This window comes from Tenrec ecaudatus, chromosome 11, assembly GCF_050624435.1.
Source record: "Tenrec ecaudatus isolate mTenEca1 chromosome 11, mTenEca1.hap1, whole genome shotgun sequence".
Taxonomy (NCBI): domain Eukaryota; kingdom Metazoa; phylum Chordata; class Mammalia; order Afrosoricida; family Tenrecidae; genus Tenrec; species Tenrec ecaudatus.
The window spans coordinates 112,531,594-112,547,381 of NC_134540.1; the positions used below are offsets into that span (position 1 = coordinate 112,531,594).

At 36.0% G+C, this 15,788-nt stretch overlaps 1 protein-coding gene across 1 annotated transcript in view; it reads left to right on the forward strand.

The window, feature by feature from the left end:
* The window catches only part of NDFIP2 (Nedd4 family interacting protein 2), a 75,345-nt gene extending 60,040 nt beyond the window's left edge, over positions 1-15,305 (forward strand). Inside the window, exons 5-8 of the mRNA XM_075563508.1 lie at positions 6,455-6,579; positions 9,250-9,316; positions 10,941-11,046; positions 14,371-15,305. Coding sequence (XP_075419623.1) covers positions 6,455-6,579; positions 9,250-9,316; positions 10,941-11,044 — 296 coding nt within the window. The 3' untranslated portion in view covers positions 11,045-11,046; positions 14,371-15,305. The remainder of the gene's footprint in view (positions 1-6,454; positions 6,580-9,249; positions 9,317-10,940; positions 11,047-14,370) is intronic.
* Positions 15,306-15,788: the final 483 nt, after the last annotated feature.

The following is a 15,788-nucleotide window of genomic DNA, read 5'->3' on the forward strand; positions in this document are numbered from 1 at the left end:
GTCTAAATGCAAAACTATTTACATCCCAGGTTAATGACCCAAGGTGTTTCAGTAGAGCCTTAATTTCCATGGGGACTTGGCAAATAGATTTTGGGCTTAACTGTTCATCCACAGCCTTCTACAAACTGGGAGTTTAGGATTTAAGCTCTAATGTAATTCCTTCCTCTGATCTTGGGTTTCATACTTACCCTTCTTGGATCATATGCTCTTTCCTTGTGGATTTAACTGACATTTAGATGGCTCCTGTTTTAGGACAAACTTTTAAGCTTCCAGATTCTATTCTTTCTAATAGCTGTGCACCAACTGATCTTTATCATAGTTTGTTACAGCACTGAAAACTAAATGTTCTTACATCATTGCGTGTGCTTAAGTGTGAGCTCAAAATCCATTTGTATATCTAAAGTTTATATATCCCTGGTCCACTTTAAAAGCAGAATTGTTAGCCTGTTGAGAAATAATTCAAGTAACCTCTATGAAGCATTTGTTGATACTAATACGAGTGTCATTAGCCAATGGTATAGAATTGAACAATAATGAGAAAAGGCAGATATGCATATATTGGAAAGTTTTCAGACTTTAGTACACGAGAAGTTCATGTATACAGATTAAAAACTGAAGTAACTGAAAACTTTTAAAAAGCAATGAGAGTTAGACACAAGGCAAAATTTCTACACTGCTTGTTCAGTAAGGCAAATCTAGGTCTGCAGGACAAGACACCACAAAAATTACAGGCAGTATGAAAATGCCATATATATGGTTATCTTAGGTTGCCAGTTATTGGACAACCTCAAAAGCAAGTGACTTAAACCCAGGTTCAAGGTGTTGGGATAGCAGTGCTCTTCTCACCCTAGGAAATTTCAGCTTTTAAGTCCAAAGGACTATAGTTCAATATCTCTGATCTTGCAGTAGGTGTTTTTAAGGAAAAGTCTGGTTCCCTTAGTTGGGTTTCCAATTCACATCATTCTGATATGGTCTATGAAAGATGTTGTTCACCTCCACAAGAAAAAATCTAAAATCCAGGGAGCATATATGATGCAGCCAGGGTCACTGAAGGCTAAAATGAAACTTGGTAACAAATGAATAATTAGCAAGATAATACTGGGATAAGATGGGAGACCCCCTTTGGGAGTATATATAAACATAAGTAATGTTAAGCATTTTCCCCAGGGGTAGGCTGAACTGAAATCACCTCAGAGGTATCAGACTTTGATCATGAATTCTTGTTGAAATTCACTGATCACCATTATAGGAGTGTCATTAATTTGGAGTTACTATATGGCAGGAACTCTGTGGTCCTGCCCTTTTGCTACTAAATAGAAAATTGACTCCAGCTGAGGTGAAGCCTCCTTTGAAGAAGTCATTTTTAAGATGTACAAACAAGGGAATGACAAATGGATCAGAAGCATAAGACAAGCATCAGCCACGTTAAGAGACGGGATTAAATAATTGCATTGTAATGTTTTCATAATCTGTCAGTTTGAGCGAAGGGATGGAGTCTAACCTGTCACTCAGGCCATGTGTCTCTGTGGGCATGGCCTTCTCCTGAGGGTTCTGAGAACTCCTGTCTTCATCCCTGGAGGTGGGACATATACACTCTGTGTTGTCTTCCTGCTGATTAGACACATGGAGCCATACTGATGCCAGCCAGAGACCTGGAACTGGAGGAGCCACCTGGAGACCCACGCCAGTGTTGAGATACTTTCACTGCCACAGGATCCACAAGACTTTCTACCCATAAGCCTGTGATCTTCCTGATTACGTGTTGCATGAGTTGAAGAATTTATAGACTAGTATTGGATATATGGGCTAATATCAGACCTAAGAACCTGATCTGGACTGGGCTGAGATGTTTTCTTAATATTCAGTTACTCCTTGATATAAAGCTCTCCCGTACACCCCTATACTGTCTCTGGATTTGCTTTTCTTGTCAGACCGAGAACAACACATGCATGATCTGTGAACAGAGGCTTGTCTTTGTCTTGGATGCTATCCTTATAATGTCTCACACAATAACTGTCCTTTGGTGTTTGACTAACTCCACTCAGCATAATGTTCTCTAGGTCCATCGTAATTTCATCAATATTTTTCAGTGTCTCATAGTATTCCACTGTGTGTATACCATGGGAGTGCAGATGTCTGTTATGCCTTTTCTTCAGGATATATACACAGAAAATGTATTCCTTGATCCTATGGGATTCCCATTCCCATTTGTTTAGGTGGTGCCACGTTGCTTTCCTCAACAATAGTATATGTTATGACAGTGTATGGTGTATGAGTTCCAATGTCTCTGCACCTTCTCTAGCATTGTTATGTTTTGCTTTTTTAAATTGGGCTTCATTATTGATATAAAGTGATATGTCATTATTTTGACTTGCATCTCTTGGATGGCTAGTGTTTATGAATGGTTTTTCATGTGTTCTAACCACTGGGATGTCATTTTTGGTGAACTTATATGTCTTTTGTCCACTTTTAGTTGACTTAATTGTCTTTGCCTATAGAGGGCTGGCAGTATTCTAAAGATTGTAGAGAATGAGTCCCTTTTCATTGTGTCATTGCTGAAGATTTTTTCCCAGACTGTGGACCCTCTTTACTCTTCTGATGTACGTAAGTCTTATTTTTAGTAGATGCCTGTCTTCTATTTTGTCATGGGCAAAGTTCAGAAGTTTGAAACCACCAGCTTCTTTGCTGGTGAAAGATGGGGCTTTCTAGTACTGTAAACAGTTACAGTCTTAGAAACTCACAGGCGTTGTTCTGACCTGTCCCTCAGGGTTGCTTTGTGTCAGCATTGATTCAGTGCAGTGAGTTTGGAGTTTAGTGTGGGTGTGTGTTGCACTTTGTTACATTCGATGTAGACCTTGCAGTGAAACCCTAGGTCTGTTAAGCTTGTCTCTACTTTCCCATTGATGATCTTTAGAGCTCTCAGATTTGTTGAGGTCCTTATTATACATAGGGTGGGTGAGGTATGGGTTCTATTTTATTCTTTTGTAGATGGAGATCTGATTCTGACAGCACCATTTGCTGAGGATTCTCTTTCCCACTTCATGTTTTATGGCTCGGTGTTGAAGATCAGTTGTCTGTAGGTAATTGTAATGCTCTCCTTGTAAATCTACATGATATTTACCTCAGTGTAAGAATTTAGTTTTTAACCTGACCTGACCCCACCACACCGAGGCAAAGCACTGGGGGAGTGCAGCAGAACAGCAAGGGAATGGAGCGGCAAGGTCCCCAGGGAATGCTGAAAGTGGACTTTGGGGCCAGGGCGTGGTGCCCCAACAGACTGGAATGGAAAACGCTCCTAAGGGCCAGCAAACGATCCTTGAACTAAAAAGAAAAAAATAATTTAGTTTTTAAATGATAACTTTCAATTTCCTTTATTCATTCTGTATTTGTTAATTTGATTTCTTCTGAGTATAAAATTGGTTGTTCCCACATGCATTCATTCACTCACAGTTTTACACTCATCTGGAGTTGTAGATGTTTATTTTCTTTGAATATAATCCATTTATATCACTATTTGATTTATTGGTAGTGTTGTTCTAACTTTTTCCTATAGAGAGCTTTTCCAATTTGATACCGATAGAGTTTTGACATGCCCCCTCTTTTCCTTATTTTCTGTCATAATAAGATGCTCAAAGCTCACGTTTCCTTTTCTCACTCATGGAATCAACCAGTTCTCTGAGAGCCTAGATTCCCATTACTGGAGAAGGGAATGTAGAAGTGAAAATCTGGCCTATAGGGTGTGCTCATTGCTATTGGAATGTTAGTGGTCTATCCCACCTCCGTGGAAGAGCTAGGACATGGTGTGTATGTGTGGACAAAATTAGGCAAACATAACATTTCTGTATGTCTGTATATATTTACATATACACACAGGTCTTTTATGTTTATAAACATTTATTGTAAATGTACATTTATACATTTACACAAAGGTCTTTGTGGACGTGGAGAAGTGTGATGGGAGCTGCACAAAGCATTCTTTATCAGCTTTTCTGATTTGCTCTGACTGTCATTTTTCCACCCCCAAATCTTGCTTTTCTCAAGGAATGTGGACCATATAGCTTCTGGTTTCCTTTGGCCCCATCCTGGGTTCTTCGGTATCAAGACTAGCTGTTCCAGCAGTTATTTTGCCCTAGAGGAAGCTAGGTGGCCCAAGTGGTTTGCAGCCAGCTGCTAACTTACAAGCCTGGCTGTCTGCTTCCAGAGCGATAACCCTTCCGGAGCCATTTTGCTCTGTATCATGTGAAGCTGCTGTAAGTTGGAGACTGACTCAGCAACAGTTTTGCTCTAGGTTTCCCAGGGAGCATAACACGAATTAAGTGAAGTGGAAGAGGGTGTTCTCTTTTCCAAGCATGCCTCTACTGCACGTTGTATCTTTTATGGAACTTTACACTTTTAAGGCTCGGTGTTGTATTAAATTCTCCCCACATGGCAACTCTGACGTGTCATAGAGGACCCAGAAGTGAATGCTTTTCTGTGCCTTAAAAGTTGATCAAGCTTTACATTCTCTCTTTTTGCCCAAAGTCTTAGAAGGAGAATCTGCCTGCAGTCAAGTAGTCATCACCTCATTTTCCTAGGGCTTAAAGCAATGGAAGGTGGTTCCCTTAGATCACAGTGAGCATAGCTTAGAAGAATGCATATGCCATTTTTGTTCTTTGGATTTAGTTCCTTTTGGGGCTTCAGTGTTCTTTATAATAGATGTTAGTGAGTCTGTTAAAGAAAATGAGTAATGTTGCATTAATTTTCCCCAATGCCAAACATACTTATTCTCTAAGAAAAAAAATATGCTTTGAAGTATTTTGCTGCATTGGATTCCTGCCATCAGTGCTTCCTAATATTTTAACAACTTGACATGCTTAGGAAATGATACATTTGCGGTAAAGGAAAGAAGGTATTCAGGGATGGAGGTATCTGCACCCTGTCTACACCCAACGACCTCTTCTCTGGCTGAGGAGAGAAATAGCTCAACAGAGAGCTGACACGGGTGTTGCATCTGTTGTGAGTCTCTGCCCTGTTTGTTGATGTAAATTCTTTAGATAGGTGTAAGCTTATTTGGGATTGTGCAAATGTATGTTTGCCCCGAGATAAGATAGATCGGCCTATCAAATGTAGAGCAGAAATTAGGGTAAGAGATGGCTTCAAACTGAATAAAATAGAACGTTAGAGGCTTTTAGCATTATGATGAAATTTGGGATGGTGGATATAGAGCACTCATAATTTAAGGGCTTCTTCAATGCTGTCAGCCACATGAAATGAATTTCTACTCAGATGTTTTCGACATTTAGAATGTTACCTCATAAAATATGCAGTTCACGGAAGATAACGCTTCCGGTAGAGAGCCCCTCAGTGTTTGTCTTCACTCACCCTTAGGTGGAGTACCCGTTGGGTGCTCAGCCTGAGAGCCAGGGTGTCTTTGTACTACACTGTACGACTGACCTAAGGATGGATGGCCTAACCTCAAACAGCAGCGATATGAAAGGAAGACCTAGCAATCTACTTCCATGGAAACTACACCCAGGAAAACCTACATAGAGCAGTTCTATTTGGTTATATGTGGGATCACTATGAGGCAGAATCGACTCTCGTAGTGGTTTCCCCCCGATACTTTCCTGCCTGCAGAGTTCCAGGGTTACATTTGAATATGGTGACACGAAGCAAAAACTGGAGGGCATTTCTTCTTTTTATCTTAAAAGCAAACAAACATAGATATTTTAAGACATACCTAAGTAGATACTCGTATAGTGGACTTCCATCACTCATCTTCAACAGTGCTTATATCTCTCTGTAATTCTACATTTCTTTCTTCCTGTGTTAAGATCCAGGGAAATCCTCTAATGGAGAAAAAAATTACTGAAATGGAGTGTAGCTTCTCTAAACTCTGTGCCTGTGATAATCTCATCAATACCTTTCTTGGGCAAAGTATGGGCTCAACTTCTGAAATAAAAGGAGGCTGGATCTTAGTGGAGGGGAAACATTTTTGTAAGGTGAGAGGAAGAAGTAATGAAGAGAGGTACCCGTAGCCTTTTAAAATATTTTATTTTACCTGAGGCTCTCTAATACTGCTTTTTAACAAAAGTGAATTTACTTAGGCTTTTTTTTTATTGGGTTCAGGTGCTGTCTACATTGTGGTGTGGGTTTGGCTAGATTAAAAGTAAAATTTCACCCATTGGTGATGGATAAGCTTTAAGAACTGTATTTGTTAAAAATAACAAAACAGAAAGAAATGTATTCGTGTTGACCCAGTTGACAAGAAACTAAGTTACCCATTTATTGATTTATAGCAAATGAATAATACATTTTCAAAAAGTAAGCTATGCCTACAAAAAGGCTTAATTGATTATAGTGGTCTAAGAAAGAAAACTAGTTCCCATTTAGCAGTGAACTATTGCTAATATTATGTCTATGTTAATTTGTTTACAAAATATGGTCTGTAAAGGACTGTTTGTTTTTCTTGTAGTGGCATTTATTTTCAACTGGCTTGGGTTTTGTTTGTCCTTCTGCATAACCAATACCATAGCTGGAAGGTACGGTGCCATCTGTGGATTTGGTCTTTCATTGATCAAATGGATCCTTATTGTCAGGGTAAGTGCCACTGTACCCTTTATTGCTTTGTTAGCTCTGCAGTGTTAATTATCGGCATATAAATTCACTTATTCAGATCTTATTCTTCGGTGCTTATTTATCTTAGCGATCTCCATGTTGTGGACTTTTTTTTGTACGAGAGGTGGTGTAGTAGATCAGAAAGAGCTTTGCCAACAGAAGAACTTGAATTTAAATCTTATGTTTTTTATATTTGTGTTCTACCTCTAGGTTAATTGTGCTGAGCATCAGTTTCGTCATAAAATAATTTGCTGATGATAGTAACTAGCTTTTAGGAGTTTTTTAGTGTGTGAAAATAATGTAATTAAACTACTATGTCCACTTGGATAAATATGGGTGCTCAATTAATCATGGAATGTGAGATCGTTCTGGCACGCATAACCTCAATTAAAACAGAGATTTCTATTGTTTTGTAAAATGATTTACTTAAAAAACAAAACTCCTTATTCTTAAAGAAAATTAGCACTGAATATTCAAAAACATGGGTAGATTTGAATTTCTACATCCTGACTTTGTCTTTTATAACAAAGCTCTAGGCAGTAAATTCTTCCTAGAATATATGGCTAAAGAGAAATGTTTCTCTGAAAAGCATAGTGCTTCCTTTCATGAAATAATAAGTAATGTATAAACCATACTGCTGCTATTTTCTTTAGCCAAGGATTCTGAAATTATATCTAAATTTTGATATTTTATTAAATACATATGTTTTATTTAAAACATTCTTTTCTAAAGTAGGCATGATGTAAACAGAATCATGTAAGTTCAGCTAAAATTAGTGAATCTAATATCTGTAGTTTTACTTCTGCCACATGTCATTGATTTAACTGGCCTACTTTCAACAGCAAACAAAATAAAAGCCAATTTTACTCAGACCTTTGATTTTTTAAAAATATCTTAAAATATTTTGATAATCCATTAATGATTCCAAGAGCTATTAATCTATTGTTTTTGAGTTTTTAATCTTTGATGTCAAGTTGAAGGTAATTGGGAGTAAGTGAAGCATAGTCCCATGGTAAACATTTCTGTTGAATGACTCTGTTCCTGATCTTTATGACAGACTTCTACTGACTGACTTGCACAGAAACTTTGAAAATGTTTTACCGTTTCTTTCTTTTTGCTCTTATACCCTTTGACATTTCTGAATTGATTTGCTGCTTGATTAGAAAGTACTTCAGTCTTACTTTATGAAGTATTGTTTTAAAAAAAATAATTTTTAAGTTCTGTTGGTTTACACATTTTAAAGGCACAGCACATGGGATTATACATTGTTAGTAGTACTTTGAATTTTTTTTTACTACTTTGTAATTTATAAACCTAAACTGAAGATTATAGATCATGAATCATTTCTTAATTTAAAATATGTATTGGAAAGATGTGTAAAAGCTGCATAACATTTAGTAGGAATCTGTCTGAAATAGTAATGTTTCTTACAATCTATAAGCATATTTTATTATTTCCAGTGCTATAGGGTTGTTCAGACTTTATGGAAATTAGCATAATGGGAAATAAACATTGGAATAAAGAAAGTTGAACACCAGTTTTGAGATCAAAGCTTAATTCTACAATTAAATCAATTTTAGTTAATTGATTTCATGATTGATAAACTTTTTGAATAGTTTTGGAGTAGTTTGTATTAAATCCTTTTAAAAACAATATAACCATTATTTGAAGGCCATACTAAGTGAATAAAGAGTGTTAGGAATTATCTGAAGAAAATTAGATTGACGTATTTAGATTTTTAAGTCAATGAACCATGATACACATGGAGTCTAGTCAAGGAAAAGGTACTGGTGCTTACTAGCCTCAGACCCTGGTTTTCAGCCTCCTGTCCATAGTCCCGTATCACAGAGGATATGCAACTCTCTATCACTGCCTTTAACATAAACTCTGGAAATGCCTCTTCAGAGGTCATTTAATTCTCAGCTCATGTTGAGAACTGAATGCTGGAACATCTAACTTGAAAATAAGATTAATGAATTGGGAGTCGATGGACCTCGGTAATAACAGTAGAGCATGAACAGAAGATTCAAAGCTTTTCTTTTTAGAGGTTAGCGGAACATACCTATCTGGTAAGGTTCGACTAATGTGACTTTTGGTGTTAAATCTAAAGCAGCAGGTTGCTGTACTGTGTTGGGATAGTAGTTATAGTTTTGAGAAATTATTTTTAAAAAGACTCATGTGAACTCTTAAATGGAAGGATTTTTGATTCAGATATTTACCATCCTTTCTCTGAGCAAGGAATTGCTTACAGTTTAGAAATATACTTTGTTTTTAAAATATTTTGTCTAATGTAATATTTTTTCTCAAATAGCTTTATGAAAATGGTTAATGTATATGTTTTTTCCCCTTTGAACACAAAAGTATTTTGAAGTGTTAAAGATTATTTTCATGGAACCCTGGTGGTGTAGTGGTTATGAGTTGGCCTGAGATCTGCATGGTTGGCAGTTTGAAACCACCAGCATCTCCCTGGAAGAGAGACTAGGCGTTCTACTCCTGTAAACAGTGAGAGTCTTGGAAACCCACAGGGGGTCAGATTGACTTAATGGCAGTGAGTTAAACATTATGTGGGTTAAGTAATTCTCAAACCAAGACTAATCTGTGATTTTCAAACTAATAACACAAATAACAAAAATATTTATGTTCATTCCACAGTTTTCTGATTATTTTACTGGATATTTCAATGGGCAGTATTGGCTTTGGTGGATATTTCTTGTACTGGGTAAGTTTATTCTTAATGAATTTGGGTTTCTTTAGCTCCATTTAATTTGTTGGAACTTGATATTTACTAAAATTGCAAGACATCAATAAATTTCAACTTTTATAGGATTTTTTTCTTTTAAAATTCCTGTATCCAAACATTTAAACTAATTCTTTGAACTTTTAAACTAATTTTAGTTAGAACTCCCAAGTTCTTAGATATAAAATCTAAATGGTAGTTGAATGAAAATTGAATATTATAAGATTTTAAAGCTCTAATATGATTAAAAAATAATTGTATTCAACATTTATCTTAAATCTATTACACATTTTCTTTGAATTAGACAATTTTGAAAGGATAGTTTGAGTGTTTTCTCCATTTTATCTTGGGGTTATGGAAACATTTATTCCTGTGAAATGTACCTTGCATTAATCAGGAATCAGAAGTGACTTCATGGTAAATGATCTCAGTGTAATTGTTGAATTGTCTTCTTAAAAGCTGTGTCTTTTTATTCATATTGATGAATTTTAGAGATTTCTAATTTTAGTCCCTTGTGTGTCTACTTCAGGTACTTGGTAATTACTTTAATTTTAAAATAAAATTATACTTTTAACCTAACATTTCACATATATGTCTACACGAAAAAGACAGGTGATTTCCACTTAGGCTTTACCGCTGTCTTTCCTCATGAAATAATTGCACCAGAACACGGAGGCATCTCAGCTGGCGGCATCTTCTTTGAAGTCCTTATTTCGTCATGCTACTGAAGCTTTAAGATCTTGGGGAAACAATTTTTGGGGGGGGCCAATTAAAGTCCTTGCAGGTTCTAGATTCTCTCTTTGATTGTTTGGTGATATTGTCATAGTGAAACAATCTTACTGAAGAGTTAAAGGGGTGTAGTCAGTTTTATATTGTTAATTGTTTTCTCACTGCTTGTGTTTCCTCCCTAAAAGTTTTATTGGCACATAATTTACATATCACACAATTCAATAGCTCAGTCGTTCAATCATACCAAGAATAGTATAGATTTTACCACGTCCGTTTGAGAGCATTCCACCCACCTAGGGACATGGTTGAACGTCCTTTCAAACGAGTTGTGCAATCATCATTCATCCTCGTGCTCCTGCTCCTCCCAGCTTCATTATTTACTCCCCAAGACCCCTTGGCTTCCCTATGACCCACCAGACCTAAGAGCTAAAAAAATTCAGTGTGAAGGCTATGTGTTTATATGAGGATTTTATTATGACTAAGTTTTCACATGTTATGTCCCCTGAATAAATGCTACGATTATGGATGGCTGTGAGATGAATTTGGCAATTTTTCTATTTAAAGAAATCATTAATGCATTTTCTTTTTTGCTAATTCTGAATTTTTAAAGATGATTTGATTTATCTTAATTTAGGTTTATTTAGATATAACAAATTGAAATATTTTGGGGGTGGTACCTAGGTAAACTATATTAGATTATTATGTGTTACCTAATGATGGAATATCTATATGTCATAGTATAAAATATACTTTGAAGTGAAGAAAACTGATATAATTTTAAAGCCAAGAAATCTTTAATAATTGTCTCATTTTAAAATTATCATTTCCCTTTTCCATACAAGAACATAATATATCTGTATTACTTCAATCTTCTCAGGGCTCCTCCTTTTCTTCAGAGGATTTGTTAATTATCTAAAAGTGAGAAATATGTCTGAGAGCATGGCAGCTGCTCACAGAACAAGATACTTCTTCTTATTGTAAAGGTAAGAGTACATTATATATTGACTATTCTCTTGTAGTATTCAAATTTACCAGATACATATTAAATACTCTCTGTTCATAATGTTTATTCAAGTTTAATATTATTATATATGTTTGTTTGACAGCATATTTAAATTTATAAAGTTGTAGTTCCATGTAAATACTTTTTAGGTTTTTAAAAAGTTGAACTTCATATTCTTATTTTTTCTTGTCAATAAGCTAAAGTGCTTATCTAAGATAAGTTTCTAGGTTAAAAACTTCAATAACATTATAAACCATATTTTTAAAATTTGCTTTCAAAGATTGCCCACAGATTATGAAAGAGATAAGTTCCACAACAAAATATAAAGACTGGAAAAAAAGTATGAGGAATGGGCATTTCGTATCAAACAATGTGATATACAGATGTACATCTGGTGGAAAATCTCCCAAATCTGATCAAAGGCATTCATTTTTTAATAATGGGAATCCAAGAATAAAAATTGCGTGAAGAAAATGGGAATTCTAAAAAAAATAAATAAAAGAAATAAACATGCTAAAAAAATGGGAATTCTGTTGTTAAATTCTTAACATGTGTCAGTTTGTATGAACAGTGAAGGTCACAGCTTGGGAGAAGGGGACTAGGAAGCAATGAGCAGAGATTAACTAGTTACCCAGTGAGTTTCTGCAGGCTACATGTATAAGAATAGTATTGAAAGTGCAACCAGGTATATCTTCACAAGAACAGAGCGCAGATTTTACTGCCTCATATTTATTACAGCAAATACCATGTGCTTAATGTTTACCAATGCTTTAAACTTTTTTTTTTTACATCATTTTATTGGGGGCTCGTACAGTTCTTATCACGATCCATACATACATCCATTGTGTCAAGCACATATGTACATTTGTTGCCATCATCATTCTCAAAACATTTGTCTTCTACTTGAGCCCTTAATATTGGCTGCTCATTTTTCCCTCTCCTCATCATTCCCCCCCACCTCATTAACCCTTCATCATTCATAAATTATTATTTTGTCACATGTTACACTGTGTGACATCTCCCCTCTCCCCCCCCCCTCTTCTCTGCTGTTCATCCCCCAGGCAGGAGGCTGTATGTAGATTCTTGTAGTAGGTTTCCCCTTTCTACCCCAAGTTCCTTCCACCCTCCAGGCATCGCCACCCTCAACACTGGTCCTGAAGGAGTCATCTGCCCTGGATTCCCTGTGTTTCCAGTTGCTATCTGTACCAATGTACATCCTCTGGTCTAGCCAGATTTGGAACGTAGAATTGGGATCATAATAGTGGGAGGGAGGAAGCATTTAAGAACTAGAGGAAAGTTATAGGTTTCATCATTGCTACCCTGCACCTTGACTGGCTCATCTCCTCCCCACAACCCTTCATTAAGCGGGGTGTCTGGCTGGCTACCGATGGGCTTGGTGGGGGTCCCCACTCTACACTCCCCTCATTCACAATGATAGGCTTTTTTTGTTCTTTGATGCTTGATACGGACCCCTTCGACAGCTCGTGGTCACATAGACTGGTGTGCTTATTCCATGTGGGCCCTGTTGCTTCTGAGCTAGATGGCCTCTTGTTTATCTTCAAGTCTTTAAGACCCCAGCCGCTACATCTTTTGATAGCCGGGCACCATCAGCTTTCTTCACCACATTTGCTTATGCACACATTTGTATTCAGTGATCATATCAGGAAGGTGGGCACCCACTGATAGGATTTTTAGTTTTTGATGTCTGGTTCCTTCTACACCTCGTGGTCAGACAGACTGGTGGGCTTTGATGCTTCTCAGCTAGATGGCCGGTTTATTTTCAAACCTTTAAGGCCACAGACAGTTTATCTTTTGATAGCCGGGCACCGTCAGCTTTCTTCACCACATTTGCTTATGCACACATTTTTGTAAGCAATTGTGTCGGGAAGGTGTGCATCCTGAAATGCCAATTTAATAGAACAATGTGTTCTTGCATTGAGTAAGTGCTTGAGTGGAGACCCAATGTCCATCTGCTGCCTTAATACTAAACCTAGAAATATATGCGCATAGATCTATTTCCCCACACTCTTACAAAAATATATTTACATATGTACATTCCAGTCTTTGGACCTCTATAAATACCCTTTGTCACCTAGTTCTTTCCTCTATTTCCTTTTACTTTCCTCTTGTCCCACTATCATGCTCAGCCTTTGTTTGGGTTTCAGTAATTTCTCTTGGTTACTTTGCCCTTGCTGAATCCCTACCAGGCCTCTCAAAGATCAAGCCATAGCAAGATAGGCGATGAGTGAGAACACAGCGATGACAACAGAAAAGGAAACCAATTACCCATAGAAGAATAAATTAATTAAAAGAAAACAATTTTAAAAAGAAAGAAAAACTTGTAAATAGATCAAGGTCTGTTTTTTGATCTCTAGGCATGTCTTTCAGTCAGGTATGATGGGGTACCAAGCTCTGGCCCCAGAGTCTGTGCTTTGTATTCCTTCAGGGACTCTCTACTCTGTTCCCACTGTTGCTCTGACTGGCCCAGATCAACCCTGTGACTCCGAGGCAAACCACTAAAAGTGTGTGGTTTTAAACTTTAATTTTTGTATAAACAGAATTTCTGTTAACACTTCAATTTTCAGAATTTTAGGAACAAGTGTTTTAAGGTTACTATAATTACATTTACTTTTTATAAATAAGTTGTATGGTTTGTGATTTGGTTGCTCATATTTTATCTATGACATGAATTACACAAAAGTTTACATAATTCATGTATATCTTCTTAAGAATACAGTGGATATGATTGTCAGGATCATATGAAAATAGCTTTTAAAATGTTCATTTGGGCCCCAAGTTTCTGTATGTAGTCAATGTATACTTAATGTTATATTTCCAAAAGATGGAATTTAAAAACTATTGTCAGTGATTCCTAAGTGCCAGGGTGGTGGAAACGGTTTGCATGCCACTCTTCACCTCAGAGGCAGCCCTGGTGGCATAGTGTTTATGTGTGCGGCTGCAAGGCCGACAGTTTGAAACCATCAGTTGTTCTGAGGGAGCAAGAATTACAGCTTCAGAAACCCACAGGCTGTTCTACCCTATGAGTTGCTATGAGTCGGAATTGACTCAGTGGCAATGGATTTTGGTTTTATTAGCATCTAGGTTGCTATTTGAATTCATTCAGTGAGGCTGTCCTTATTAAGAAGGTTTCGTGATCCACTTCTGTAAAGATGACAGCAAGAAAACCCTCCGGAGTAGTTCTGTGTAACACGTGGGGTCACCATGAGTCTGAATTAATTTGATGATAATGTTTCTATTTTTTGCATTAATAGTATATTTTAAGACACATTCTTTCTTTGTCTAGACTGCATTGACCAGACATTCCTTTCCTATACCAATGTGAAATATCCAGATGATTTATAAGCCAACAACTTTAATAGAAGACTACTAAGAACAGAAGAAAAATTAGTGAAGATAAGGATACAGCTTCAAAATTGAATGGCAGGATGATTTATGCTTAAAAGTAAATTTTTTTCATTATCTTAAATGTTTATATTTCATTTGTTTTGCGCATTGGTATATGTGCTTACTTAAAAGATCTACATATGCTTGAAATAACCATAAAGTTAATAGTCTAATACAGTTAATTTGGTTAATCAGTGTTCAGTATCATTGAAAATTTAAGTGATAAACAGTCTTCCAGCATGTAAATGCCACTGACTTCTGACCTGACATTTATTATAATAAATATTATTAGTCATATCAATTGATCTACTTTCTGGCTCTTAGATTTATCTAGTAACTTTCCACAGAAAACATCTTTTGTTTTATATACATAGTTTCTTGAAATTTGAAGTGTTGTTATGAAGATTTTTGACCATTATATTTACATTATTCAGTAAAATTTGTTCTGTAAATAACCATGAGTAAATTACTGTCTCCGTTGCTTTCTTAGAAATTGTATCTAGATATATTTTCATTAATTGTAAATTAAGTGAACTTAATAAATGTCTGTATATAAATTAGGTGTTAAAGATATAGATTGTTTTAGGACAGAATTTATGAAAATATGGGTGTACCAAATGACCTTTACCAGAAGAACACTTTGTTTGTAAGGATTGTTGGGATTCTCAAATGAGGACCTTAGCGCTCATAGCATTGTCCATCTCCGAGATTCCTGCAGGACGCAATTGTATTAGATATTATATTAATTTCATTTGAGATGCCTTTGAAAAAAATTTGTCATCAAGTTATTTTCCATTTGCAATTGAAACCAATAAAAACATCCTTTGATGTCATTGTAAATTTTTTTTATTTAGATGTTTATGTTTAGCAAATAAAAACTCATGCTATTAATAACTTCTTGCTTTATTATAATAGGATTAGCCTGTAAAACTCGTATCCTAAATAAGATAGTGAACTATGCTTTCAAGTTATGAAAATGTGTTCATTTGTGGAGTTTAGGGTAAGGTGTGTATGTAATGTGTATGCTTATTGAGAATGAGTGTATGTAGGGGTGTAGGTTGGGGCGGGAAATTAAAAATAGACTATCATAACCTTATAACTGGAATCTACATTCATCGACTATTGTGTTTTGCTTCTTGCAAATCGTTTTATATCTCATTTGCTTATTTTCAGTTATATCTTTACTGTTGAGTGCCAGCATTAACAATTTTGAGAGTTCTATCATCTTTTAAACTTAAAAATCATTTAATTCAGCCATATAAAACATACTAAAATTGGTTGCTCCTTTATTGTTAGTGACTACTACAAGAAGATTTA